Below are 26,006 nucleotides of genomic sequence, written 5' to 3'. Positions count from 1 at the left end.
CTCGGACGGAGTCGCTGGCTGCGGAAGTACAACAGTTCTTCGGAGAAATGCGCCGCGAGATGAGACAGATCAACGCTCGCCTGGATAGGAACCAAGACGTACGGGCGAATGTGCCGGCAATCACACCGGTAGCTAGACGCGGGTTCTCGACGGACCGGGGGCGTGTGAGGGAAACGAATCAGCGGATGCTGTCAGATTCGGAAGAGGAAGTCGGAATGTTCAATCAGTTGGAGATATCAGATTCGGATGAAGAACCCGAAATGATTCGCAGGAGGAGGTTTAACGAGAGGGGACGACACCACAGCGAATTCCGTGTCAAACTTGACATTCCATTTTTTGAGGGCAAGCTACACATTGAAGATTATTTAGATTGGGAAAGGTCGGTGGAAACTTTCTTTGAGTACATGGAGATTGAGCCAGATAGACAAGTTAAATACGTGGCTTGCAAGCTCAAGGGAGGCGCAAGTGCGTGGTGGCAGCAGACGCTACAGTCCCGGCGGCGTGAAGGCAAAGGCACGGTTAAGAGCTGGTTTCGTATGAAACAGCTGCTGCGCAGTCAATTCCTCCCAATCGATTTTGAACAAATGCTATATGTTCAATATCAACATTGTAAACAAGGAGGAAGGACAGTGAACGAGTACACTGAAGAATTTCACCGACTCAGTGCCCGAAATAATTTGAATGAATCGGCTAACCAACTGGTAGCCCGATACATTGGAGGATTACGGGACACCATTCAAGATAAGCTGGAGTTAAATGCAATCTGGTCGCTATCTCAAGCCATCAACTATGCTATCAAGGTCGAAATGCAACAGAGTAGACATCAGGCGAATCGATCCCAGCGACGCTCCTCTGAATATCACACTGAGGGCGGCAGGACATCAACACAATACCCAGGCCAATCCAGTAAGCCGTTGACGACTCCTAAGGACCCAGTCCCGCAAGCAGCAGACAGCTCAAAAGGCCCAGACAACAAGCAACAGCCAAGAAACAGAGCTCCGGTAAGAGATAATCCTTATGCTAAAAATCCTAACATCAAATGTTTTCGATGTTTCCAGCAAGGACATAAATCAAATGAATGCCCCACTCGACCACAACTGCAATTACTAGAAGGGGAAGAAGAAGAAGATTGGGAATGTACCGGAGAAGAAGAATTGGAGGATGTAGTAGCTGACGAAGGAGAACCAGTGATATGTGTCCTTCAAAAATTGCTCCTAGCGCCGAGACAAACCCCAAATTCGCAAAGGAATGCGTTGTTTAAAACAAAATGTACAATCCAAGGAAAGGTTTGCGACCTGTTAGTAGACAGTGGTTGTACCGAGAATGTGATTTCTCGTGCGGTGGTGCAGGCACTTCAACTGAAGACATCCAAAAATCCGAGCCCATACAAAATCAGTTGGGTAAAGAGAGGGGTAGAACTGGCTGTAACGGATTTGTGCAAAGTGGCATTCTCAATTGGTCGGCACTACGCTGGCGAAGTCTTGTGCGACGTAATTGATATGGATGTTTGTCATCTTATCTTGGGCCGTCCATGGCAATTTGATGTGGGAACTACTTATGACTGTAGGGCTAACACCTATTCCTTCGACTGGAAAGGAAAAAAATTGCGGTTATTGCCTCGAACATCCGATCCTGAAGTGAGCAAACCAAATACAAAAACGGCGTTGACCGTAGTTACTGCAAAGACAATGCTTAATCTTTGGCGTGAAAATCACCAGATGCTGTTCTTAATTGTGCAAGAGCCTAACCATCACACTGAGCTTTCAGAATTACCACCGGAAGTCAGTAAGCTACTACAACAATTTGCAGATGTGTGCCCGCCTGAATTGCCGAATGAGTTGCCGCCCATGCGGGCGGTACAGCACCAGATTGAACTGCTTCCTGGGGCGTCCTTGCCTAATGTACCCCATTACAAAATGAGCCCAAATGAACACCAAGCTCTTCAACAAATTGTTGATGATCTACTGTCCAAGAACTTGATTCAACCGAGTGTGAGTCCGTGTGCCGTGCCGGCCTTGCTCGTGCCCAAGAAAGACGGCACATGGAGGATGTGCATGGACAGCAGATCGATCAATCGGATCACAGTGAAATTTCGGTTTCCAATGCCGAGAATTGAAGACATGCTAGACAGAGTTGCCGGAGCAACCATATTTTCAAAATTGGATTTACGCAGCGGGTACCACCAAATTCGCATTCGTAGTGGTGACGAATGGAAAACGGCATTCAAAACCCGCCAAGGGCTATACGAATGGAAAGTTATGCCATTCGGATTGTGCAATGCACCGGCGACCTTCATGCGGCTTATGAATGAGGTGCTCAAGCCATTCTTGAACATATGTTGCGTTGTCTATTTCGACGACATTCTGTTATTCAGTGCAAACAGAGAAGACCATCTACAACATCTAAAGAATTTACTCGCCACTCTAAGAACAAACAAGCTCTACTTGAATCTCCCCAAATGCCAGTTCGCAACAACCGAGGTTGGCTTCCTGGGCTTTATAATTTCAGCAGAAGGAATTCGGGTTGACCCAAAAAAGGTAACAGCAATACAAGAATGGCCGATTCCCCAGTGTTTAACCGATATACGAAGTTTTCACGGCTTGGCTAATTTTTACCGCAAATTTATCCGTGGCTTCAGTAGCATAATGGCGCCAATTACGGATGTTCTCAAAAGACCGCAGTTTCTCTGGACTGAGGAGCAACAACAGAGCTTCAATGCGATTAAACTGGCGTTAACTACAGCCCCTGTTTTGATCTTGCCCGATTTTAGCAAGCCATTCACTGTCGACACTGACGCCTCTACTATTGGAATTGGAGCAGTATTATCCCAAGGTCAGAAACCAGTTGAATTTTTTAGTGAAAAACTGAGCCCTTCTCGTCAAAAATGGACGGTCTACGAACAGGAGCTGTATGCAATAGTTCGAGCGTTGAAGCAGTGGGAGCACTACTTATTACATCAAGATTTTGTAATTCGTAGCGATCACAAGGCATTACAATACATTAACTCCCAGAAAAATATCAACCGTATGCACGCGCGCTGGATTATTTTTCTGCAGCGATTCACTTTTGTAATTCAACACAAAAGTGGTGCACAAAATACCGTAGCTGATGCACTAAGTCGGCGAGCTCTTACCATTACCCAGCTACAAACTGAATTCAACGGTTTAGCTAGCTTAATCGAGCTGTATCCTGAAGATGAATATTTTAAAGGACCGTGGGCTAAGTGCTGCAATCACGAACCAGTTGCTGATTATTCAATTCGCCATGGCTTCTTATTCAAAGGCCATTTATTATGCGTGCCCTCTTCGTCATGGCGGCAACATTTCATCAAAGAAACCCATGCCGGTGGTCTTGCTGCACACATGGGACGGGATAACACTATTGCCCAGCTACAACAACGTTTTTTTTGGCCTCACTTAAGACGAGATGTCTCCAAATTTGTCGAAAGATGTTCCATTTGTCAATCATACAAGGGAGGCGGTCAAAACACTGGACTTTATCAACCGTTACCAGTGCCCGCGTCAATATGGGAGGATTTAAGCCTAGATTTTATATTAGGCTTACCGCGAACCAAACATGGTAACGACTCGATTATGGTAGTAGTCGACCGGTTCTCTAAAATGGCGCATTTCATTGCGTGTAAAAAAACATTTGATGCTCTCAACATTGCCAAACTTTTCTTCAAAGAAATTGTACGCTTACATGGCATTCCCCGTAGTCTCACTTCCGACCGGGACGTCAAATTTATTAGCCATTTTTGGAGGGAGCTTTGGAAACGCTTGCATACTCAAGTCCAACTTAGTTCGTCCTACCACCCGCAAACCGACGGCCAAACTGAAGTAGTGAACCGCACCTTGGGCAATTTATTGCGCTGCCTGGTTCAAGAGAATCCTAAACTATGGGACGAACTTCTTAGTCATGCTGAATTCGCATTCAATTCAATGATCAACCGGTCCACTGGTATGTGTCCCTTTAGCATTGTTTATACCAAAACACCCAATACAGTTCTTGATATTGCAGCCCTCCCGAATTGCAAAAGCAAATCCGCCGCTTCTTTGGTGGAGAATTATGCAGAATTTCTATCCAATATTCGCTTAAAATTGCAAGAAACCAACTCCAAATATAAACTGGACGCTGATGTCCATAGGCGGGAGAAACTTTTTCAGCCAGGTGACTTGGTTCTTGTAAGGATGAAACGTGAACGTCTGCCTGTGGGAGCATATTCAAAATTGGGAAAGAAAAAATGGGGGCCCTTTCCTATTATCAGTAAAATTAATGATAATGCTTACACAGTTGAGTTACCAGCTGACTTCAACACATCTCGCACATTCAACGTCAACGACATATATGAATACCACCCGCCGGATGAACTTGACAATCACAATCAACCTGTTGGTACAGCTTGTATTTCTAGTGGGGGCGAATGATGCGGTGCATACCCGGCTTATCCAGTTCCAGGGAGTAGTTTACCTCCTTTTAATACTTATTAGCTGTTCTGTTATTTCGATTTCGTTTCCACTATCCTTTTTGCTTTAGTTAGTTACATAGCAGCAGAATGTCCTTTTTAATGGACACGTTAGTTTTAGCAATGGCTGGCATATATTAGCCAGAGTTGTATGAAGGTAGGCAGCTTGGCATTTTAATCAATACTATCAGCTCCAAGGGAACCTGGAGTTCTATCTTGCTTGTTCCTTCTTGTCCATTCGTTGATTGCAGGTATTGCCGGCATCACTTTGGACTCATACGTTTGACTGGAAGATTAATTTCTGAGAAAGCAATGCTTTTCTTTCCAAACTTCATATTAAAAATAGAGATATTCAATTTTGTTTAGGTGGATCAATTAAAAAATAGATCACAGTGAGAGTTTGTTTTATCATTGTTGTTGATCTATATAAGCAACGAGCATAAGCTGTGTGAATTTATTTGGAAAGCAAGGCCTTAAAGAAAGATCCAGTCTCATACAAGCTGCTCTTTCATTCTCATCTCCCACAGTAGCAGCTCGGAAAATATTTTTGTTGTTTCTAATTTTGAGTTTTTGTTTCGATAGGTGCTTTGATCCATAATTTACTACAGCTTCAGTTCTCAAAAGCTCTGCTTTTTCTTCAGAGGGTTGGAATTCAGCACAGCCTATAAGCTGTCAAAAAAGCAAACTTCATACCATTTACCATTATACCACTATATCACTTTGTCCATATTAGTTAAAGCAAATTTGACACACAACATATCTACTAGCTTTGCAATCCATTCTAATCACTTTTTGATCAAAATATTTTATAAAAAACTTTTATTGCTACAAAAGAGTCTATTTGGACCCACCGATGCTTAGCTTGGTTGGTGGACGAGTATGGTTGGGAACCCCTAACCCATGTTCGATTCTCCTCGAGCGACAGCGCCTCTTAAGTGGGGTCTCAACAAGTGCGGGCTAGGAGGTTATGTAGGAGTGGGTGCCTCTTCTAGGTCAGCAGAGGGATTAATTACTCCGTCAAGCACCTCCCAAGCTGAGGTGGTAGAGAGTAGATACCCCGTTACCAAAAAAGAAAGATTTTTTTTTTGAGACAGCTAGAGCTTTTTATAGAATTTGTTGTGAAATTATAGTGGAGAAAGCAACCTAGCTATTCTGACTATAAAAAATTGTTTTCTACCTCATAAATTTTAAAAAAAATAAAGAGAAAATGTCAAAATAGAAGTAGACAAAGAAAATTATAGTTGACATCTCAAAACTTTATTATCCCAAATAGATCCTAAGTCTAGTTACAAATTGGCTATGGACAGCTAATTAATCTCGAACTCAGTCAACTCACTCATATTTCTTATAAAAAACTCACTCAAATAATTAAATTTGGAGCATAGCATAACCCTTCTTGGATTTAAAATAATGTCATACTTACAACTTCAAAAATATATTATTAACAAAAAACATACAAAAATTAGTTCAAGATTTGAGGCGCTTACTCCATTTCCTCAAAAGATTTTCGATATCCGCATCCATCCGAGTTCCTCGTCCTCCCCATACCAACATGTGAGCCAGGTCCACCATCGACGAACCATCCACTTCGTGCACCGCCCTGAAACCCATCCTTGTATAGAAACGTACCAGCTGAAAATATTTTCCAATTAGCACAGAAGGTGTTCGACGAAATTCCGACCTGAAAAAATTCCTATCACGTCTTACTCTAGAGTGGAACGCCGGAGTATCATTAATGGCAAGGAGCTCGGCCCGGCGGCAACCGCAGTCGAAGCCATGGCGAATGGCCACAGCGCCGACGAAGAGTCCGAGGCCAAAGATGGACCTTTTCATGGCGAGCGTCTCCCTCTTCATGCGTATGGAGTCGAGGTGGAGAACCTTTCCGCCAAACCATGGATGGATAAAGCCCTCAGCTTTACCGAGCTCTGTTCCGGTGAGTCCTTCGGCTGTTACGCGGAAGAATGGACCGAGGGTGTGGAGGCGGAGACAGAGGCCTTGGGACCGGGAGGAATCAATGATCTCCGGCATAGTCGGAAGAGGTAGGTTTGGTGGAGAGGAGGCGGGAGGGGAGGAGAGAGCCATGTGAAACTGCGGTGGGTACGCCATTATCAAGAGCTCCCGAACACTGATCTCTGTGAAGTTCCTAATATAACACGACCTGATTTTGGTATTTGATTTTTGGCGATTTACAAACATAACAAAAATTATTTTCTATTTACGTATTTAATAACAAAAATTTCCATATTTACATTCATTATATTCTAATATTTAAATTATATAAAAATTTATGATAATATTAACTTTTAAAAAATGAAATATAATATTTAATTTTGTTTAAATTATGAATTCTTCTTACTTTTTTTCAAAATAGAGTTTAAATTACGTTTACTTTTAAAATTGAGAAAATTTAGGTTGGATTTTCTATAAAATTTTGGTAAGGTTGATTTAAAAATATTTGAATTTATTTTGTGATGTTTATTATATATAAATAATTAATCAAATTTTAACGACCGCGACCACGAGAAGCTGTCAAAGCAACGTGTGAATCGCTGGACGGAAGTAATTGAGTTTCACGAGCCGCCTCAGCAGCGAGATTAACTTCCTCACTGCATAGTAATGCATAAAAATCATCCAGCTTAATAGATTGAGGACTCGCTCGAATGTAAGTTTTGAACGCTTGATAGCCCGATGGCAATCCATTTAGCGTATACATTATAATATCTTCAGGATCCAACGGCGTACCCGAAGAAGCAATGGCATCGCACTTGCTCTTAATGTCCGAAAGATACTGCATCATCGTTCTATCTTTCATAGAAATATGGTGTAATTCATTCTTTAACTGTAGCATTCTAGAACGATTGGATGATTGCAGCCGTCGTTCAATCGTGAGCCAAATATCAGCGCAGGAATCCAAATTTAAAATGTAGGGCAGAAGATTTGCAGAAACAGTCGAATACAAAGCAGCTGATAAATTTTGATCTATAAGGATCCAAGTTTGATAATGAGGATTAGAAGCAATTTCACCAGTCTCCTTCACGATGTGTTTTTCTGGCTTCGGTGTAGTTCCGTCCAGATAACCGTTAAAGCCATTGGCGGTGAAAAGCTTTAACACTTGGGATTTCCACATAAGATAATTATCTGTGTTTAACTGAGTGTTCAACACAGATTTTATGTTGAGCATCAGAAATTTGAGTTGAGGCGGAATAACTGCTTCGCTCATTTTTACCGGAGTTTTAGAAGAAACAGAGGAGACGTTGGTTCCAGATTCGGCTGAGCTCATTTTGAAAACAGACAGAAGAAATCAGCAACTCAGTTCAGCGACCCGAACCTGGGAGCTCTGATACCATGTAGACTTGAATCGGCTGGAGCTTCTCTTGAGCTTTGAACCTGCAGGGAAAGATAAAACGGGAAGAAGAAGGTAGATAGCAGAAAGTGTTTCTCATTGACCTTGTACCGAAAACCCTGTTACAACATATATCAAAACTAACTCAACCTGAGCCGTTTGATTAAGCAGTTGTAAAGTAGAGGTGAGGATTAAAAAGGTACAAGCATAAGTATGACAAGTCAGAGTAGTGGCTGCACAAAACGGCTAAAGCAGGATAAGTTCTAAAGCATATCAGTTCTGCTTATCAATAGTAACTTCAAAAATTTTCCTTGAGCCATTCGACTTCTCTTTGAAGGGCTGAACACAATAATGACATCAGAGCAAACCGGAAAAAAAAAAAAAATCCAAAACAAATTTTAAGCAAAAACCTAAGAAAACCGTAGAACAAAATATAAAATCCAATTCAACAACAAATTGTAAATCAATAATTGGCACCATTGAGATGAGGGAATAGAGAAATGTCGTAACAAATCCGAGGGCAAAAGCAACTGGCAGTACAACGAGAATCAAATTAGGTTTACAGATAAATCAATAGATCAAAAGATTACCTCTTTCTCAGCACTGGTGAATCTACTTCAGTGGCCCTCCACTTATTTGATTCCGGCGATAGAAAACCTAAAAACGAACAAACAATGGGAGAAATTGTTTGGAGCAAGAGGCTTTGCGCACAGCCAGCAGATGAGTGGCGACGCCCAAGCGGCGATATTCGGTGGAATTACCTCCGGATAATGACGGTAAGATTCTCGAGAAGATGGGATGGACCTTTAGCTCTTCAACCGGTCTGGTTAGGAGGAGGAGGGAGCAGGCGGAGAACCTGATAGAAGTAGGGGCTGGGTATGCAAATAATTATGTAGAAAGCTTCCTCAAATAATGTCGGTGAAGCTATGTTTCACTCTCATCGAGTTCTTACAACTAGAAATTTGGAGAAATACCTGAACGATTCCAATGTATCAGAGGAATGAGCGTCGTGAGGAAGAAATGGTAACGGAAGTTCTCCAGATGAGGAAGACGGGAACTGTAAGGGTATTGACGTATTTCTTATACTTCCAAACAGCGGGAAGCACGTGAAAGCAGGGATGTTCTTTTGGATGGGAAAAGCAACCGCGAGCAACTCCGCTTAATTAGCTTCATTTGAGATGCTTCAAGTAGTAAGTCATCTGAAGCGATAACCCGCGGAGGCGGCGGCACTGGGGTGCCCGGCAGCGGTTTCTAACCTTTGAGGGCCTGAGGCGGTAGGGTTTTAGGGTGTAGCCCCAAGAGTAGATGACTGAGCGTTGGAGGATGAGAGAGAGGGGGGCCTGGTTCTCTTGCAAGGAGGGCTTTGTACAGGTGAAGGCACGGCTGGAGGGAGTTGAGGAGTGGATAAGGGTGATAAGCAAATGCCGGGCAGCCCTCTTTCAAACGTAGCAGGCTGAAATGAACGAGACGCAGGGCGACGCCAAGAATAGAGCTATAAAGAAGGTCGAGGAAAAGAGAGGAGAAGACCCTCCGAGTATCAAATTCCAGGTTCACCAGTGCCCTGCGAAGTTGACGAAATCGTATTGCTCTTGTAACTAAGAGTTCGTACAAGTGAAGAAGGTCTGTAACTTTTTCCAGCATTCTAATTTTATCTTTATTTATCTGAATGAACTGAATGTCTTCGATGATTCGATCTTTTGATTTCCGTATGAACTAAACAGGAATATTTGAAGGTAAAAATTACTTTATAAATGATGTAAATTTTTTTCTTTTGCCTTCTTATATGAAGACCTGTACATTGAAAGTAGTAAGTACTCGCCATTTTGCTTCATTCTCTATTGTTTGCTAGAATTTCTTTTTTGGGTTTCCCGATATGGGGACAGGGACATGCTGGAACTGCAAAAAAATTGAAGAGCATTTTTATTGGGATCATCTGGAGGAGACGAGTCTTCGCTTTATGAAGGTTATGGAAGGAAAATTTTCCCATGAGATGGTATGCTTTAGAAATTAAGAACAAGCTATTGTATGTTTTTTCCTTTTGGTTGAAAGACACTTGAATGTTGAGAAATAGTTGCACATCTATAATAAAATATAGAAGTTGAATTCCTTACAAAAAAACTTCAAAGACCCAACTGGATTGCGGGAAGGACAAATGTGTTAAAACAGTCATTTTTTTATTTAAAATATAATTATTAAAAACCGTCAGAAAATCCGTCAAAAATTTATCAGAAAATTAGTTGAAAATATTTCATCTTGATATGTCGGAAAACTGCCGAAAACTAGTCCGCCAGAAAACTGCTGGAAAAATCCTATGCTAAACGAGGATTCTCTTATAGTGTGAAAACCATTTGGGACTTGAGAGCTTGTCTCCTTGTGGCTAACTATGATTTAGCATCCGCTAACTAACGTTTGGTCTGAATCTTGTTAATCTGCTGTTCCTCGACTCCTTTTGGAGATGTGACTTGACTTGGGATTGATTTTGTTGTTACCTTCCTTAGGACGTAATCTAAGGTTACTTTCTTAATAATCTCTTCTATGGAATTGTTATATTGATATTTGACTCTCTTTGCTACAAATTTGGCTCTAATTTTACTAACAATAAGCCGATTAATGAACCAACTGCAATAAAGAACTTCCAAGCCACTTGTCAATTTCCTCGTTTTAATTTACAAGATTTATTCTTGAATAGAATTGGCAAATAAGAACGAGGCAATGGCAAATCAGAGCAAGCAAATGGCATTTATTCAACTCAAAACAATTAATATTTTTTACTTCTCAAATATTTCAAAGCTATGAAAAATATTATTCAAAATTTTTTTTTTAAAAAATTTTCTAGCTGGTGACTAAGACAGTCACAATAAGTCATATCCCTTAGATTTTTTAGTCAGTACTTGGATTGTGTTGAAGTAAATTGTGGTGAAGTCTGTATATTCACCAGTACTGGGCCATCTGGATTTTTTCTTCTTAAATAAATTAAATGTTCAGAATGTAGACTTCAGATGTTAGTTTCGAAAAAAAAAATAAAGAAAAAAACAGAGATAAATGCAATGAATTTTGCTTGTCAAAGTAAAATTTTCTTGTCAGTGAAATGACAAAACTTCGAAGCTCAAGACTTTTTTTTTTTTGAAACTCACAATAAGAGACTTATTACGCATAATTAAAGCATATATATCAACCCTTCCCAAGCTTTTAAATTCGAATTGCAGGTCCACCACTAACCTTGGAGGTTGACGAACTGGTACTGTTTTTTTAAGAGAAAATAAAAGAGGTCTGTAACTTTGTTCACCATTCTGTCTTTATCTTTATCTGAATGAAGCTGGATGTCTTACATGATTCGATCTTCTTTTGGATTCCTGTTAACTCGATAGGAATATTTGTAGTTGAGGAAAAAAATAATATAAATTCTGTAAGAAAAGTTTCTTTTGTTCTTCTTACATAAAGAGATCATGGAGTAGTTTATGATTTTAGTCTGGTTGCCGCTACATTTTCTTTTGTTTACTTGAATCTCTTTTTCTGGGTTTTCAGATATGGAGATAAGGGGATGCTGGAACTGTAAGAAATTTGAAGAGCATTATTATTGGAACCATCTGGAGGAGACAAGTCTTTGCTTTATGAAGCTTATGGAAGGAGATTTCTCTCTAGTCATGGTATGTTTAGAGATTATGAACTAGCTCTTGCAATCTTTTTACTTCCTTCTTCAAATTGTTGGATTTTAAAGCTTGTCAATGAGAGTCTTAGAAATGCAACCTTAAGTAGCATGTCTGCTACATCATTATGCATGCATTTGGATTTCTTATTTTTCTGTTCTATAATACTAATTTATTTATGTGTTATCCTATTTGTTAAGGGCATCTCCAACTGAAGGTTAAACATGTGAATGACTTCGTTCGATCGCTCCAGCCGAACACCAATCTTCCGCTATTTGCTTGCCGGTGAACAGTGCGACGCCAATATTGGCATGACACTGTTCACCTATGTGATTTTTTTTTTTCTCAACCGTATTTGCCGAAGAAACGCGCGAAAGAGGAGAAAGACGGTTACCTTGGCAGAAATGTGCAAAATGGAGTTCCATTGGAGATGAATCATATCATTTTTAAGTTTCACTGTATTTTGGAGTGAAAAATGAGATTTTCGGTTGGAGATGTTCTTAGTTCACTTGAAACAATAAGTCAACTCTTGGTTTTATTATTGTTCTCTAATGATGTGTTGGGCTTATTTAGACCGTGAAATTCACATTCTTAACACTAACACCAGTAGTGTCATCTCATTCCCATATTAGTCTTAGAATTTCACTCAAAAGCCCTTATTTTTTAAATTCTCATCTTACATCTAGCATTTTGCTTCCTTCACAAGAAAAATATTTCATTTGTCCCTTCTGTATTTTCATATTTTCCGCGTATAAAGTTATTATATCATCATAATATATAGTGATGTTTTCACAGAAATTTTTTTCAATTTATGTAAAAAGCATGAGTTACTAATGTTAGAAAAAATAAGTTCAAAATCAAATGTAGCTAAAAAAATATTGGGTATTTAGACATATTTGGCTCTATATATCTTTGTATTGATACTAATGCAATTCCAATATGGGAAAAACTGTGCAAAATTGTAACCTTCCACACGAAATCCACATGAAAGAAACAACAACAACATCAAGCTTTTGTCCCACTATGTGAGGTCGGCTACATGAATTCTTTTTCGTCATTATGTCCGATTAAAAGTCAAATTCTCATTTAAATGTAATGAAGAAAAATCATTTCTAATATTTTCTAACCAAGTCCTTTTAGGTCTACCTCTACCTTTCTTAACATAAGTCGAATCTAATACCTCAACTTTTCTAACCGGGTCATCGGAAGGCCTCCGATTAATGTGACCAAGCCATCTAAGATGACTCTCTCTAATCTTATCTTCCACTGGAGCTACTCCAACCTTTTCACGAAATCCACATGAAAGGAAAAAAAAACTCTTGCCAATATCTTTGCATTCAATCATTTTTTATAAAGGCATCTCCAACTGTACTCCAAATGACTGTAAGACATAGCTGGTTTGCTCCATTCGAATGTCGAAAAATCTCCTATCGGTGGAGGGTGAACAGTGCGACGCCAATGTTGGCAACAGTTTTATGTCTCAACCGGATTTTCCGAAGAAACGTGCGAAAAAAATGTGGGAAAGAGGAGAAAGATGATTACCTTCGCAGATTTTTCTGTCTCAACCGGATTTGTTGAAGAAACGTGCGCGATTTTTCTGTTTCAACCAGATTTGTTGAAGAAACGTACGAAAGAGGAGAAAGACGGTTACCTTTGCAGAAACGCGCAAAATGGAGTTCGATTGGAGATGAATCACGACATTTTTGAGTTTCACTGTATTTTGGAGTGAAAAATGGGATTTTCGGTTATAGATGCCCTAAAAACAAGGCTTTTTTGATAAACCGATTGATTTGTTGCTGCGAAATGGAGAAATCATATTTTGTTAGTTGTGATTAAATATTTCATATGTTAGGCATGCTGCACAATAAGCCTTTTTTTTAGCTGAAACACAGTCATCTTGAATGCTTAATTGTTTCAATGTAAATCAAGTTTAATAACAGTCATGACATTCTCATATGTGCATATGATTACAGGAGTTTCCAAATAAATTTGCATGGAAATTCAGAGTCGATCTACCTGATTTGATCACTTTAAAAGTTTCAAATGGAGATTTGTGGAAAATTTGCTTGTTTAAGGAAGAAAATCACTTCTATCTTAAAGATGGTTGGAAAGAGTTTATTGTTGCCAACGGTATAAAGGAACATTATTCTCTATTTTTCAAGTATGCTGGGAATTCAACCTTTACTGTTAAAATTTTTGACCAAACTGGCTGTTTTAGAGATACTACTAACTTCACTAGATACAATAAGAATAAAGCTTACAAGGTTTACCAAAGGAGGCATAGAATGGATGTGGCAGCACCAAATTTGAAAAGGTCTCGATCTTCCACATTCAAAATCTATCATTCTTCAAGCCTAGCTTACTATGATTATAAGCCGGAGCAAGAGATACCAAACAACAATTCTTCAGATGGAAGCTTTTCTGATGAAGTATCTTATTGTAAGAGAAAACATAGAGAAAGATCAGGTGGGTTCTCCTTTAATCCTAAATATCTCCACTTTTTTGCAGTTTTTCCCTTATTTTGAGGTATTGTCATTTATTTAGCCCAATTCTGATCTTTTCGATGAGCAATGTTGAATTTGCTATCTAAATAGAACAAATAATGTTGCTTAAAAATAAGTTCTACCTTTAAACTTTCTTTTTGTAGCTTTTGCTAACATGTGAAAATATAGCTCGTTGTGACATCCAACATAGTTCAGCTGAATTGTTGGAGTTCCTATCTGGATAGAGCAACTTTTGATTACTTATTACTTATTTAAAGTGCAACCTCTGACTTGGGGGAAATTATTCTGTGCAGTCACCGGACCGTCTGGAGGCGAATCAGGATATAACATATCACCCGATACATAGCAGTACACAACATCAGTACGCATCAAAAAAGTGATGTGGCACGTCTTGATTCGCCTCCAGATGGCGTCCGATCCAGTGATCGCACAAAATAATTTCCCCTTACTGGGATGCAATGGAAGGGCAAAAAAAAGGGTCTATTTGAGACAACTATCTAGCTGTTTTATTTTTCAGACAAAAGCTATAATTTCATTTGGCTTCTACATTTTTTTTTTCTCTCTATTTCTTAAGAATTTGTATGATGGAAAGCTGCTTTCTATAACCTTAGTAGGGAAGTTGCTTTCTAACTTATAATTTCACAGCTAACTTTATAAAATACAGTACCAGTGTAAAATAAATCCTAAATGAGAAAAAGAAGAAGAATATATCTCTGTCCTCAAAGAAATACAAAGAAATAAAGACAAGTTGAATTTCTTTTACTAGAATAATCATAGTTTGGGTTCTATCAGAATTTAGGGAATTCTTATTTATTTACTTTCCTTTTAGGAGATCAATAAATTACTTCACTAACGTTTTTCTCTCTTCTCTTTACTTATCTTTGAAAACTCTCAATACTCAATCAATCGACCTTCTTTACGTTCCTTCTAATTTTTTTCTTTTCTCTTCATATTCTAACTTTAGATCAAGATGTCAAGCCCTCCCAAATTTGTCAAGGCTTTGATAAAAAACATATCAGTTTGTATGGCCGTTTAAAGTCAAAAACAAAAGAAGGGAGGGAAAATTCTGAAGACGCAGTCAAGAAGCTTAAGCCTTTCTATGTAAACGAAACAGCTGATTCTTCCTTTGCCAAAGTACTGATGAAAAGCCACCTCTGTGGACAATCTTTTATGGTATGCCTCTTATCTACAACTCTGTTTTCTGCAGTAAGTTATGTTTCGTTTGGGACGATTTTCTTTCTGCTTTTTAAAGTAGTTTTCTAATATAAAAATTAAAAATTTGTACTAAATAGCCGCTTTATACTAAAAAGTCATTTTAAAAAACAGTAAAAAAATTGTCCCAAATGAAATCTTACTTCATAGAACGATTTTTTAGTAATGGATTAGTACTCAACCTATTAATATTTTTATTAAAGGTTTTTGAGATAATTTCCTAGCATATTTATATGATTAAATTATAATGTAATTGCATAGGTATTTTGCTAAAATCTTCAATAAATCTTCTTGGACAATAGTTTGTACCCAGGTAGAGTTCTTCAGATATGAAATCAAAAAGATTTTATGTTACCGGATTATAGAAGAATTGTTCAAGAGCTTATCAGGCAAATACCCGGCTGACTTTCTTCCTTCAATTTTTATTATACTCAACTGTTTTCATTTTTTGCCCTGAAATTAGAAGAGATGCAACTTCAAGTTTTCGTTGTGTTTCTGAGACAAACAGAAAACACAATACTGTAGAAATACAGAATAATTTTTACCCGTTTGTGGTGTTTAATGTGTAGTGAAGACTCAGTTCTTAGGCTTTGTTTGTGATAGTTTTTTTATTGCTTTCTAAAGTTATTTTTTATTAAAAAAATTCATGTTCAAAAAATTTTGTACAAAAAACTATTTTAGAAAAAGATAAGAAAGCTGTTTCAAATGAAACTTTACTCTTTTGAAACTAGGAGAGCATAAAATAATAGAACATAGAAAAGAAGATTAAAACATAAAAACACAAAAATATTATACATATTTGTTGCGTCCTGGAATATTCGCGGCGGTAGAGAAATATATAGTTTAACGTCTTAACATTGAACGAAGATCCAGTACACAAGCAGATAAGAGGGGGTGAAACATTGATAAGAGACACCAGAGTTTTTACGTGGAAAATCCCTAAAAAGGGGGAAAAACCATGAGGCATAGCCTAGTTGAAAATGATTCCACTAGAATTTGAGTCGGTTACAAAGGGCTGAATCGTCTCCAAGGACGATCAGATTACAACTAGTAACTGTTCGATAGAAGTCTGGTGTTAGACCCGGCGTCACCTGGAAGTTCGAGTGTTAGTTGGTAGTCTGGCCTTGAACAGAACTTAGGGTCTTGAGCAGAACGTTGGGCCTTCGGCAGGACGTCGGGCCTTGAGCAGAATGTCGGGCCTTGAGCAGAATGTCAGGCCTTGAGCAGAGCGTCGGGCCTTGAGCAGAATGTCGGGCCTTGAGCAGAGCGTCGGGCCTTGAGCAGAATGTCGGGCCTTGAGCAGAATGTCGGGCCTTGAGCAGAGCGTCGGGCCTTCAGCAGAACGTCGGGCCTTGAGCAGAGCGTCGGGCCTTCAGCAAACGTCCGGGCAGAAGTTGGCAGAATGTTGGCCTTGATGGAGAATGTCGGGCCTTAAGCAGATAATGGCCGTAGCAGAGCGTTCGGGCCGATCCGCCTTTAAGCTAGCGCTGACACGGAGCTTGAGCCCAGAACAGCCTTACAGAGCGTGCAGAGAACGTCGGGCCAGCTGCGGGCAGAACGTCGGGGCCTTGAGGTGGTGGTGCGGCGTAAGCTCTGGCGGTGGGTCCGCGAGGCTCCGAGGTGGTTCCCGAAGTTCGGCGGTGCCGGCGAGGGTGAGGATCTCAGGTGGTCGTTCCGGCGAGGTTGTGCGTTAAGTGGTCGAGGGGGAGCTTCTTCCTTCTCTCTCCTCTTCACTTTATTCTCTTCCTTCTGCTTGCTCTGACTTCCTTTGTGAAGACTGAGGGTCTATTTATAGACTTTTATGTAGTGGCAGACTCCGGAAATAGGCTAGATAGTGGGCGAATTAGGGAGTGGTCAAATGGCTACTGGCTTCAGTAATTAGATCTGGAATATCGACTAACCTCGATCTCGTTGATCCGTTCGTTTGGACATTTTTGAACGGCTCTTATAGATGTCAGAATTCAGCTAATCTGTGAGCTCGTTGGATTTTTCGTTTCTACGTAGAAAACCGTTCGATTTCGAGTATAAGTTTGTAGAAATCAGATCCACGTTTGGGTAAATCAAACAGTGTTATCGAGCTTCTTCCAACTGTGCAACCGGTGTCTTGATTTGGACTCATTTGGGCTCGGATTGAGTCGAATTTGGAGTTGTTGGATTCATATTTCCGAGACGCTCAGTTCGACTGTAAGTTTGCTGAAATCGGAGTTCAGATGGTCTCCGAATTAATTTTTGAAGTTTCCAACTTGATTCTGCATCGAGATTCGTGCCCAATCAAGATAATTTTTTGACGATGTATCAATATTCATCAAATTGATGACTATATGTGATAAAAACCCTAATTTCCTAGTACCACTTAATATTTACCGCTAAGCCTGAAATGTATGTGGTCTTCTGCTAAGAATTTTGTCAAATATTATCCGTCCAAATGGATGATTGATTATGGCTAACTACGGATTGGAGTGCCTTATCTTATCTTGCTTACATAAGAGATATTTTCTATTGTAATTTTGCTTCTCTCATTTTATCTTCTTGTGGGGTTCTTTGCATTTTGGTGCTGATATAGTGTCTTATATTGTATTACCAATTTATGTGAAAAAGAAAAAAAAAAGCACAATAAAGCTTCAGAGGACAAAAGTTTAGGTTATGCAACTTCACAGCTTGAGAATTCTAATATTATATTAGTGAGTGGCAGAGCAAAAAAATTTTTTTCTATGGGCGCACAAACTTTTTTATTTTAAAATATTCTTGACTTTTTTTTTTTTATCTAGGCATAGGATTAGGATTTACGGTTTTAAACAATGTTTTGTTGAAGATTATTATTATTTGAAAATAAATTATAAAATAAAGAAAACTTATAATTGAAAACACATCTTATAAAGAAAAATTATTCTATGCGGACACCGGGCGTAGTTCGGAGATGAATCAGGATGTGCCATGTCACTTTTTTATCATGTACTTGTGTTGTGTACAGGGTGATGTGGCGCATTCTGATTTGCCTTCGAAAAATTTGGTGTTCTCACATAATAATTTCTCATACAAGTGGCCTATAATTTTTCTTTTCAAAATTTTTAATTTAATTTGAAATCATTGTATAATAATTTAATTATCAATATTGATACTAATATATCATCAAAAAATTATTTTAATTGAGCATGAATCTTGCGGCAAAATTGAGTGGTAAGCTTTCGAAATTAAAGTCTGAAGCATCTAAACTCTGATTACAATAAACTTTAGTCAAATTGAATGTCTCGGAAAGATGAATCCATCGACAATAAATTCGACTCAATTTGAACCCAAATGAGTCCAAATCAAAGACCCAAAGCGCATTTGGAAGGTTCAATCCATAATTTGGAGAATGGAAGAATTTGGGAGCATGCTTGCTGCCGACCAACACCGAAGTTTTTCCTGGCTAATGCCGAACTTTCTCCCGTCCGCCGCTGGAGTTCTTCCCGATCACCGCCGGACTTTCGCCCATCAATTGACCACAGTCGGACTTCCATCGGTCCGCCGACCATGGCCAAAGGTTGTCCTAACCACAGCCAGACTTCCTCTAGTTCACCGACCACCGCTGGAGTTCTTCCTGACCATCACTGGACTTCCGCATGTCCGCCGACCACCACCAGACTTTTGCCTGTATGCCTGTCCGCCGACCATAGCCAGAGTTCTTCTTGTCCACCGATGGACTTCCGCTAGTTCGCCGACCACTACCGAACGTCCGCCTTTCCGTCGGCCACCGTTGGACTTCCGCCTGTCCGCCGACGACTGTCGAAGTGTTTCCCAACCATCGTCGGACTTCTTCCAGTTTGCCGACCACTATCAGACTTCTGCACGCGTCGACCACCATCAATGTTCTTCCTGGCCACTACAGGACCTCCTCCCGTTCATCGACCATCATTAAAGTTTTTCCCGATCACTGCTGGACTTCCTCCCGTTCGTCGACCACCATCGGAGTTCTTCATGATTTCCTTCCGTTCGTTGACCATCGATGGAGTTCTTCACGGTCATCGCCGGACTTCAACAACAGTCCTTCCAACCACCGTCTTATGTCGACTATGGTTCTTCCTTCCAACCACTATCACCAACTACGGTCCTTCTGACCTCTATATCCTGCCGACTACGGTCCTTCTGGCCATTGTTGCCCAATTAGGGTCATCTTGACCTCCGTCGCCTGCCAACTATGGTCCTTCCAACTACCATCACCAACTGCGGTTCTCCTGATCTCCATCGCTTGTCGACTACGATCCTTCTGACCATCATTGCATGACTACGGTATTTTTGACCTCTGTTGTGAGACTACGGTCATTCCAGTCATCGTCATCCGACTTTGGTCCTTACGACCTACATCACTCGCCGACTATGATCTTGCCGCCCAAACAAACATGTCAACACCGATTCTTCCAACTCCTACGATATAATGCACTTTGTATGATGTATATTTACTACATCAAACCAAAGCCTTCCCCCCAAGCAAAGGCCTCATTTGTAATTGATTGCGAACACTAGTGGATTCATTCAAACTGTGTCATGCCTAGTGATTTTTCCTCCTTTTCAGGACTTTCCACATAAAAACTCTAATGTGTCTTGTGAACGCTATATCCTCTTTCTTTATTTGTATGCGTGCTGGATTTTCATATAAAACTAAAGCGTTAAACTTTTATTTTCTCAACCGCCGTGAATATTTCAGGACGCAACAAATACTATTGAATATATCTTCATATAAGTAATGTCAAGCTTCCCAAAGAAGGAAATATTTGTTGGAATTGGTGAGAGTTTTCACAGGACGCCAAATGACAACTGGGAGCCCAAGATTAACCAAGCTCTTTTGTTGGGAAAAAAGATGCACCACCAAAACCAATAAAGATATTTAAATTCTCTTAAGTTTACTTAGCTACAATCCATGAAACTTGCCATAACCATTATCGATTTGTTCTTGCTCATTTCTCATCACAATTATGAAACTAATCTCGACTTCAAACTGTTTTGTATGCTTATGTAGGCAATTCCAGCTCGCTTTGTATCTGACCATTTTCATGCAAAACCCAAGAAGATCATTCTTTGTAAACAAAAGCAAAAGCAGTGGATTGTGAGCTGCAAATGCATCAATAACTCTTTTGGGTTTGGGGGGAAATCATGGCTTCATTTTGTCCAAGACAACGAGCTCAAGGAGGGTGATGTGTTGTTTTGCAAGCTTGTCAATAGCAGTAAAGGAGTCATGGATGTGCGCATTGTTTGAGCTGTACAAACTAATTCTATGTGAAATTCCTCCTGGCTATTTTAGAAAGTTAAAATCTTTTTGTGAAAGGATTTATCAGGTATTAATTCAGAGACATATTCATCTTTTTAAACTTCATTTTCATTATGGGTTGGGTTGTTTAGAAGTGTTTGAAAGCGGTTGATGTTAATCTCTAGAAACAAGCTTCGTTGAAAACTCAGAAGTTTGCTTTCGGGAGTTTTGTATTTTAAATATGGTGACTTGTAGGTTTCGTTTGGGATGGCTTTCTTACTGCTTCTTAAATAAGTTTTTTAGTATAAAAAATAGAACTTTTGTACTAAAAAGTTATTTTAAGTAGTAAGAAAGTTGTTCCAAACGAAACTTTAGTATTTGTTTGAGATAGCTTTCTTCATGTTTTGATTTTTTGATCACAATCGTAGTTGGTTATTATTTTCTTGTTGTTTTCTCTTTATTTTTAAAAGTTTTTGTGATAGTTATAAGAAAATAGTTACCTGTTTTTTTTTTTTTTCCAAAATTAATATATTCATAATGTTTGCAACTTTTTTAAAAAAGTTAATTTTTCATAATATTTTTATAATCACCTCTACAAAATATTGCAACCATCTCAAATGGGCGCTCAGTGGCATTTGTATATTTTGTATGAAACCTCTTAAGAATTTTATTCATCCTTTTGTTTGGAATGTGAAATTTTGTTTTTACACATGATATATCATCAAAAAATTATCTTGATAGGGCACAAATCTCGATGCAAAAGCAATTAGGAAAATCCAAAAGATTAATCCGAACCATCTCAACTCCGATTTCAACAAACGTCTCAAAAATACAAACTCAATGGCACCAAATTCAACTCAATCCGAGCCCAAATGAGTCAAAATCAATATGAAAATAAAAATATTCATCAATAATCTGTTTCAAAAACAAAAAGTTAGCTGTTTGATTGAGAATTAGAAAGACAATTTATAAAGCTGAAATAATAGCATTTCAAGTAATCCTTTCCTAAATTTAACAAATTTTCTCATCATAATACTTAGCTTTTCCTTAAACTATAGAAAAAACCAATCTCTTTAAGGTGATAACAGACAAACTTACCACAAACTATTGATGATTAAAACTCATTTCTGAATGGTTCTGTCAATAACAAACAAACAACCAAACATAAACTGCAAAATCATACTATCTAAAGCCCCATCAATACAATAGCACTCGTCATGGTCGCCACCTCAATGATCGTCGACAATGCCAGTGGCAATTGAGCACCGGAGCTCGGTGCCTGTGCCGCGCTCGCCGAAGGGGCCGTGCTTGGAATGAAAGCCGGCGACAGAGAAGGAGAAGGGGCAGCAGAGGAGGCAGGTGCAGTAGCTTTGCCGCCTCCGACGAAGATGTCAACCTTCTGGCCTATTTGACAGTGGCCGGGAATCCCACAGATGAAATAGTGGTGGCCGGCGGTTTTAATGGTGATGGAATCATTGCCAGTGGAGTAAGTTGCTGAAGGAGAGCTACTTTTGCATGAATTGTAGTCTGCCTTTGATACCTCTAACACATTGTGGAATTGTTTGTTGTATTTGAAATCTGCATAGTCAAGATATGGTATGGCATATTGGAGGGAAGTTGAGCTAAGATTTCATTTGAATGGAAAAAAGGTAGGAAAAAAAGAGAATAGAAAATATAAAATGGTGAAGTATTTGACAAAATCATGATAGATCATCAACTATCACAGACAAAAGAAAACTTAAAATGCCCTTTGTGATTCTTTTATGCAACAATGTTATGTCAATATTTAGGAATTGATTTGGATAACATTTTTTCGTTGTTTTTAAAGAATTTTGTGCTAGAAAGCTACTTTTAAAAACACTAGCATGCATATGAGGCGTAACATTTTCGTTTTTTGGATTGCGAGAGAATTTAAACTGACATATGCACTTGCAAACCCAAGGCCTTTAAGATATGGCCTTAGTGGTATGAGCGAAAGCTCCCAACTACTAGGCTAATGTGGGCGGCACGAAGAAATGTAATTTTCATTTGAAATCTTAAAAAGAAAAAAAAAAAATCATGGAGCCTAACTCTCCTGAAAAGAAATCTACTTGTTTAAGTCAACGAATACAATGGTCCGCCTTCTCATGGTTGGAGAAGATGAGATTATATTGAAAAAGATTTCGCGATAGCCATTGGCCATGTCAATGACAAAAGGTGGCAAATGCTGGCTGTTTCTACAATGAACATTGGGCATTTGGGTGGTATTTAGCAGCTTGCATCGGCGCCGTCAATAGGCATCAAGTTATGGACAACATTGGATGTTGGCCGTTGGTATTCTTCGATGATAGGCGTTAGAGGACAAGTGAGGGAGAACTGTTCGGATTTGCTGCACATTTATCGAGTATTTATTGGGTATTTACAAATACTCGACAAATACTTAGTTGTGAGTATTATTAAGCATTTTATGAGTATTTACTGAGTATTTTATGAATATTTACTAAGTATTTGTTGATTTACTGCATATTTATTGAGTATTTATAAAAAACCAACAAATATTCAATAAATACACAGCAATATGAATGATTCTTCGCGTCCAAATTCCGCACAAAATAATTTCTACAGCCATGGGCTCCGAATAGGTAAAGAGCATTGCAATTCTTAAGAAAATTTAAAAAAAAATCCTACGTGGAAATGTGTCTGAAATGTTCAGAAGTCTGAATTTTTTAAACATTTTAGGAAGGTTTTATACCTATTAGGAAGGATATTTTATGAAAGAGCGTCATATGTCAGGTTAGTCGTGGTGGGCTCCACTGAAGAAGCATCTGTGCTTACCCACCGTGAAATTCGAGCTGTAATATTTATTTTGGGTGGGCTCCACTCTACTCCTCAACCATAAATTCATATAAACGTCAAATATCCAAAAAGCCGCGGGTTTGGGTCTGGTCGTCGGGCTGCTACGTGGCATAAATTTATTGGTGGCCGAACCTATAAAACCATTCGGTCAAAGGACGTAATAATTGTTCCTATGTAAGACTCAAATTCAATACTTTTGAATCCATAGCAAAAATTTTCAACCAACAAAAAAAAAGTGAAATTCGGGCTGTAATATTTACTTTGGGTGGGCCCCACTCTATTCCCCAGTGTCTCTCTTCCATTTTTTTTGAAATGAATATTTATGTTAATTGATAGCTAAAATTTTCAACCAACATACTAAGGCTTTGCTAGAGACGGTTTTTTTACTATTTTTTAAAAATAATTTTTTATATAAAAATTAAAATTATTTTAAGAAACATTAAGAAAGTAATTCACATATAAGATACAATTTTATATATTAAAATCTTTAAAAAAAGTTGAGCAACAAATATATTAGGTGAAACTGAGTGGTAGCGCCTTAGTCTTCGTTTGGGATGGCATTTTTCATGCTTTCTTAAAACAGTTTTCTAGTTCAAAAAATTTAACTAAAAAGTTGCTTTACGAAACAATAAAAAAGTCATCCAAAACGAAACCTTCATCATGCTCATAACAAAAGTGGAGACTTATTGACTAGAAAGACGAGTATTAAATATTAGTTGATGGTGGACAACGAACGTCGGTATTTAAAAGTATTGGAAGATTGTTAGCACGAGAAGTTAGACGTTAGGCAATGGTAGCCATTCAACTCGATTGTTCTTTTGATAGAATAGGAGATTAGTGGCCTAAAAGAGAAGGTTTAATTGTAGACGGGCGTTAGTCAATGATAATTAAGCATCCAACGATGATCAATGGAGGATGAAGAAAGTTAGGTGATGGTTGGTGATCAGTTTGGTCGCTTTATTTATAAGAGGGAAGATCGAATGATTGTAAAGATATGTATTGAATGTGAATGGCTAATAAATATTGAGTGTTGGTCATAGTAGACATCAAATGATAATTGATGGGGACCTTAGGCTTTGACAACATATATTCGATATTGATATCGGCCGACAATTGACACCAGACAATAATGATGAAGTGTGTCTATTTAGAATTTCGAAAAACGACTAGCATTAGATGATGACGGGTAGATATATAACGAATGTTTTATTGGATCGTCACAATAGGTCCCCTAATCGTTATATATTTTTGGTACATCTTATAATCTTAACGAACTTAGAATTAGTCAATTTAAACTACGCCCATTTGATATTCATCTCATTGATATTTCATTTGGCCTCAAAACACACAAAATTTAGAGAGCGTTTAACCTCCCATAGCATCAATAATTATCTAATTATATTTCTAAGTGGTTATGACTTCATTTGGGACGGCTTTTTTACTGCTTCTTAAAGCAATTATTTACCATAAAAATTTTTAATTAAAAAATTTTTATGCTAAAAAGTGCTTTAGAAAGTGATAAGAAATCTGTTCCAAACAAAGCTTAAATTTATTTGGAATCAAATCTAAGCATTCTTATTTTTTTATTTCAACTAAACCAAACATGTTTAAGGAAACTGTGAAACATATTTAAAAAATGAGCCTATCTACTTTCATTTTCATAAGCATAAGAATAACTATTAAGAATAATATAAAAAGAAAATAAACTTATATTATAATTTAGTCAGTTTATAACAAATTAAAAGAGCATCCAAACCGACTCTAAATAATTGGGACATAACTAAATATTCTAAAAAATAAAAAAATCACAAGAGTAAAATGAATATGCTACAACAACAACATCAAACCTTCACTATATAAATTTTTTTTCTTCATTGTGTAGAGTCAAATTCTTATTTAAATCTAATAAGAAAAAAAAAAAGATAATTTCTAATATTTTCTTACCAAGTCTTTTTAGGACTACCTCTACTGCAGGTCAGATCTAATATAGCTGCTCTCCTAATTGAGTCATCAGAAGGCCGACATTTTATATAGCAAACTATTTAAGTTGACTCAAGTAAAATGAATATAAGAAATTAAAATTAACTAGTTAAAAGAAAATAAATCACAAAATTAGTTTGAAAAAAATCAAAAACCTCAAGGTTATTGATGCTCACAGGTTAAAAAAAAAAAAAAAAAAAAATACTGCTACTGTAACATGTTATTTCTCAACAACAACAAATTTGATAGGCAATTCATGCTGTTAATTTGAAGAGGAATATGGGTGAAGAATTACAACTTACAGACGGTGTCACCCTCACGGAAGGGCTTCCCAGCAGCCCAAGCTGTGTAGTTGGGGCTATTCAGTATCGTCCAACCGATCGAGTCGCCGACGGTGTAGATCTTCGCCGCCGACAGATTCAGCCCGGCGAAGACGACCACTACAACTAGCAACAATCCTACTTTGACGAAAGAAGCCATGATTGCTTCTCTCAGCAGTGGGAAAAGAGAGAAGGAGAAGTTTTGTGAAGCAGAGAATCCTATTCTTTTGATCAGTCCTTTCTACACTTTAAGTAGGCCAACCCGGGAGTCATAATTCCAATAATACCCTCTCTTTGAGGAATGCTATAGATCTGATTATGAGTGTGATAAGGGATGTGTGTCGTTTGAATAAAAACAAAAAAAATTATTTTATTTGTTTGATTCAATTGTTAAAGAATCAATTTGATTATTGATTATAATTTTTTCAATAATACTTTTGGGATATTTAAGTCAATTAAAATAGACTCACACACAT

General features: G+C 38.3%; 3 protein-coding genes and 1 long non-coding RNA gene across 11 annotated transcripts; 1 reads left to right on the top strand and 3 right to left on the bottom strand.

Annotated features, from left to right (window-relative positions):
* Positions 1-5,838: 5,838 nt before the first annotated feature.
* On the bottom strand, positions 5,839-6,640 carry LOC110093457. The gene is made up of 2 exons (XM_020818354.2): positions 6,173-6,640; positions 5,839-6,097 (listed from the first exon to the last, which is right to left on the bottom strand). The coding sequence occupies exons 1-2, from the start codon at positions 6,569-6,571 to the stop codon at positions 5,933-5,935; spliced, it is 564 nt and encodes a 187-aa protein (XP_020674013.1). The 5' UTR covers positions 6,572-6,640; the 3' UTR covers positions 5,839-5,932.
* A 1,627-nt stretch (positions 6,641-8,267) lies between these two features.
* On the bottom strand, positions 8,268-8,917 carry LOC114579677. The gene is made up of 2 exons (XR_003700767.1): positions 8,783-8,917; positions 8,268-8,680 (listed from the first exon to the last, which is right to left on the bottom strand). It is a non-coding gene; the product is annotated as an uncharacterized LOC114579677 (long non-coding RNA).
* Positions 8,918-8,980: 63 nt separating this feature from the next.
* On the top strand, positions 8,981-20,516 carry LOC110093436 (B3 domain-containing protein Os12g0592300). Of its 8 annotated transcripts, none has more exons than XM_020818317.2 (7): positions 8,981-9,428; positions 9,692-9,801; positions 11,015-11,076; positions 11,334-11,455; positions 13,429-13,921; positions 14,924-15,132; positions 20,168-20,515. In XM_020818317.2, the coding sequence occupies exons 4-7, from the start codon at positions 11,336-11,338 to the stop codon at positions 20,402-20,404; spliced, it is 1,059 nt and encodes a 352-aa protein (XP_020673976.1). In that variant the 5' UTR covers positions 8,981-9,428; positions 9,692-9,801; positions 11,015-11,076; positions 11,334-11,335; the 3' UTR covers positions 20,405-20,515. The 8 variants fall into 8 exon arrangements, with proteins under 8 accessions (XP_020673976.1, XP_028550767.1, XP_028550740.1 ...); XM_028694866.1 differs by lacking the exon at positions 8,981-9,428 and adding an exon at positions 9,449-9,541 and having other exon boundaries at positions 9,658-9,801; XM_028694934.1 differs by lacking the exon at positions 9,692-9,801.
* Positions 20,517-21,360: 844 nt separating this feature from the next.
* On the bottom strand, positions 21,361-25,763 carry LOC110093435 (mavicyanin). Its single transcript, XM_020818315.2, has 2 exons — positions 25,513-25,763; positions 21,361-21,973 (listed from the first exon to the last, which is right to left on the bottom strand). Exons 1-2 carry the CDS (start codon positions 25,688-25,690, stop codon positions 21,582-21,584), a joined length of 570 nt encoding a protein of 189 aa, XP_020673974.1. The 5' UTR covers positions 25,691-25,763; the 3' UTR covers positions 21,361-21,581.
* Positions 25,764-26,006: the final 243 nt, after the last annotated feature.

The sequence above is a fragment of the Dendrobium catenatum genome, unplaced genomic scaffold, assembly GCF_001605985.2.
Source record: "Dendrobium catenatum unplaced genomic scaffold, ASM160598v2 fragScaff_scaffold_3, whole genome shotgun sequence".
In the NCBI taxonomy this organism is placed as follows: domain Eukaryota; kingdom Viridiplantae; phylum Streptophyta; class Magnoliopsida; order Asparagales; family Orchidaceae; genus Dendrobium; species Dendrobium catenatum.
This window is presented reverse-complemented; position numbering and strand designations above follow the sequence as displayed.

Coding starts and splice junctions, on each gene's coding strand:
- LOC110093457 (XM_020818354.2), bottom strand. CDS start 6,571: ATGGCGTACCCACCGCAGTTTCACATGGCTCTCTCCTCCCCTCCCGCC. Junction 6,098..6,172: donor CTCCGGCGTTCCACTCTAGA/GTAAGACGTGAT, acceptor AAATATTTTCAG/CTGGTACGTTTCTATACAAG.
- LOC110093435 (XM_020818315.2), bottom strand. CDS start 25,690: ATGGCTTCTTTCGTCAAAGTAGGATTGTTGCTAGTTGTAGTGGTCGTC. Junction 21,974..25,512: donor CCGTGAGGGTGACACCGTCT/GTAAGTTGTAAT, acceptor TTGACTATGCAG/ATTTCAAATACAACAAACAA.
- LOC110093436 (XM_028694950.1), top strand. CDS start 11,336: ATGGAGATAAGGGGATGCTGGAACTGTAAGAAATTTGAAGAGCATTAT. Junction 11,456..13,428: donor GAGATTTCTCTCTAGTCATG/GTATGTTTAGAG, acceptor ATATGATTACAG/GAGTTTCCAAATAAATTTGC. Junction 15,133..20,167: donor TCTGTGGACAATCTTTTATG/GTATGCCTCTTA, acceptor ATGCTTATGTAG/GCAATTCCAGCTCGCTTTGT.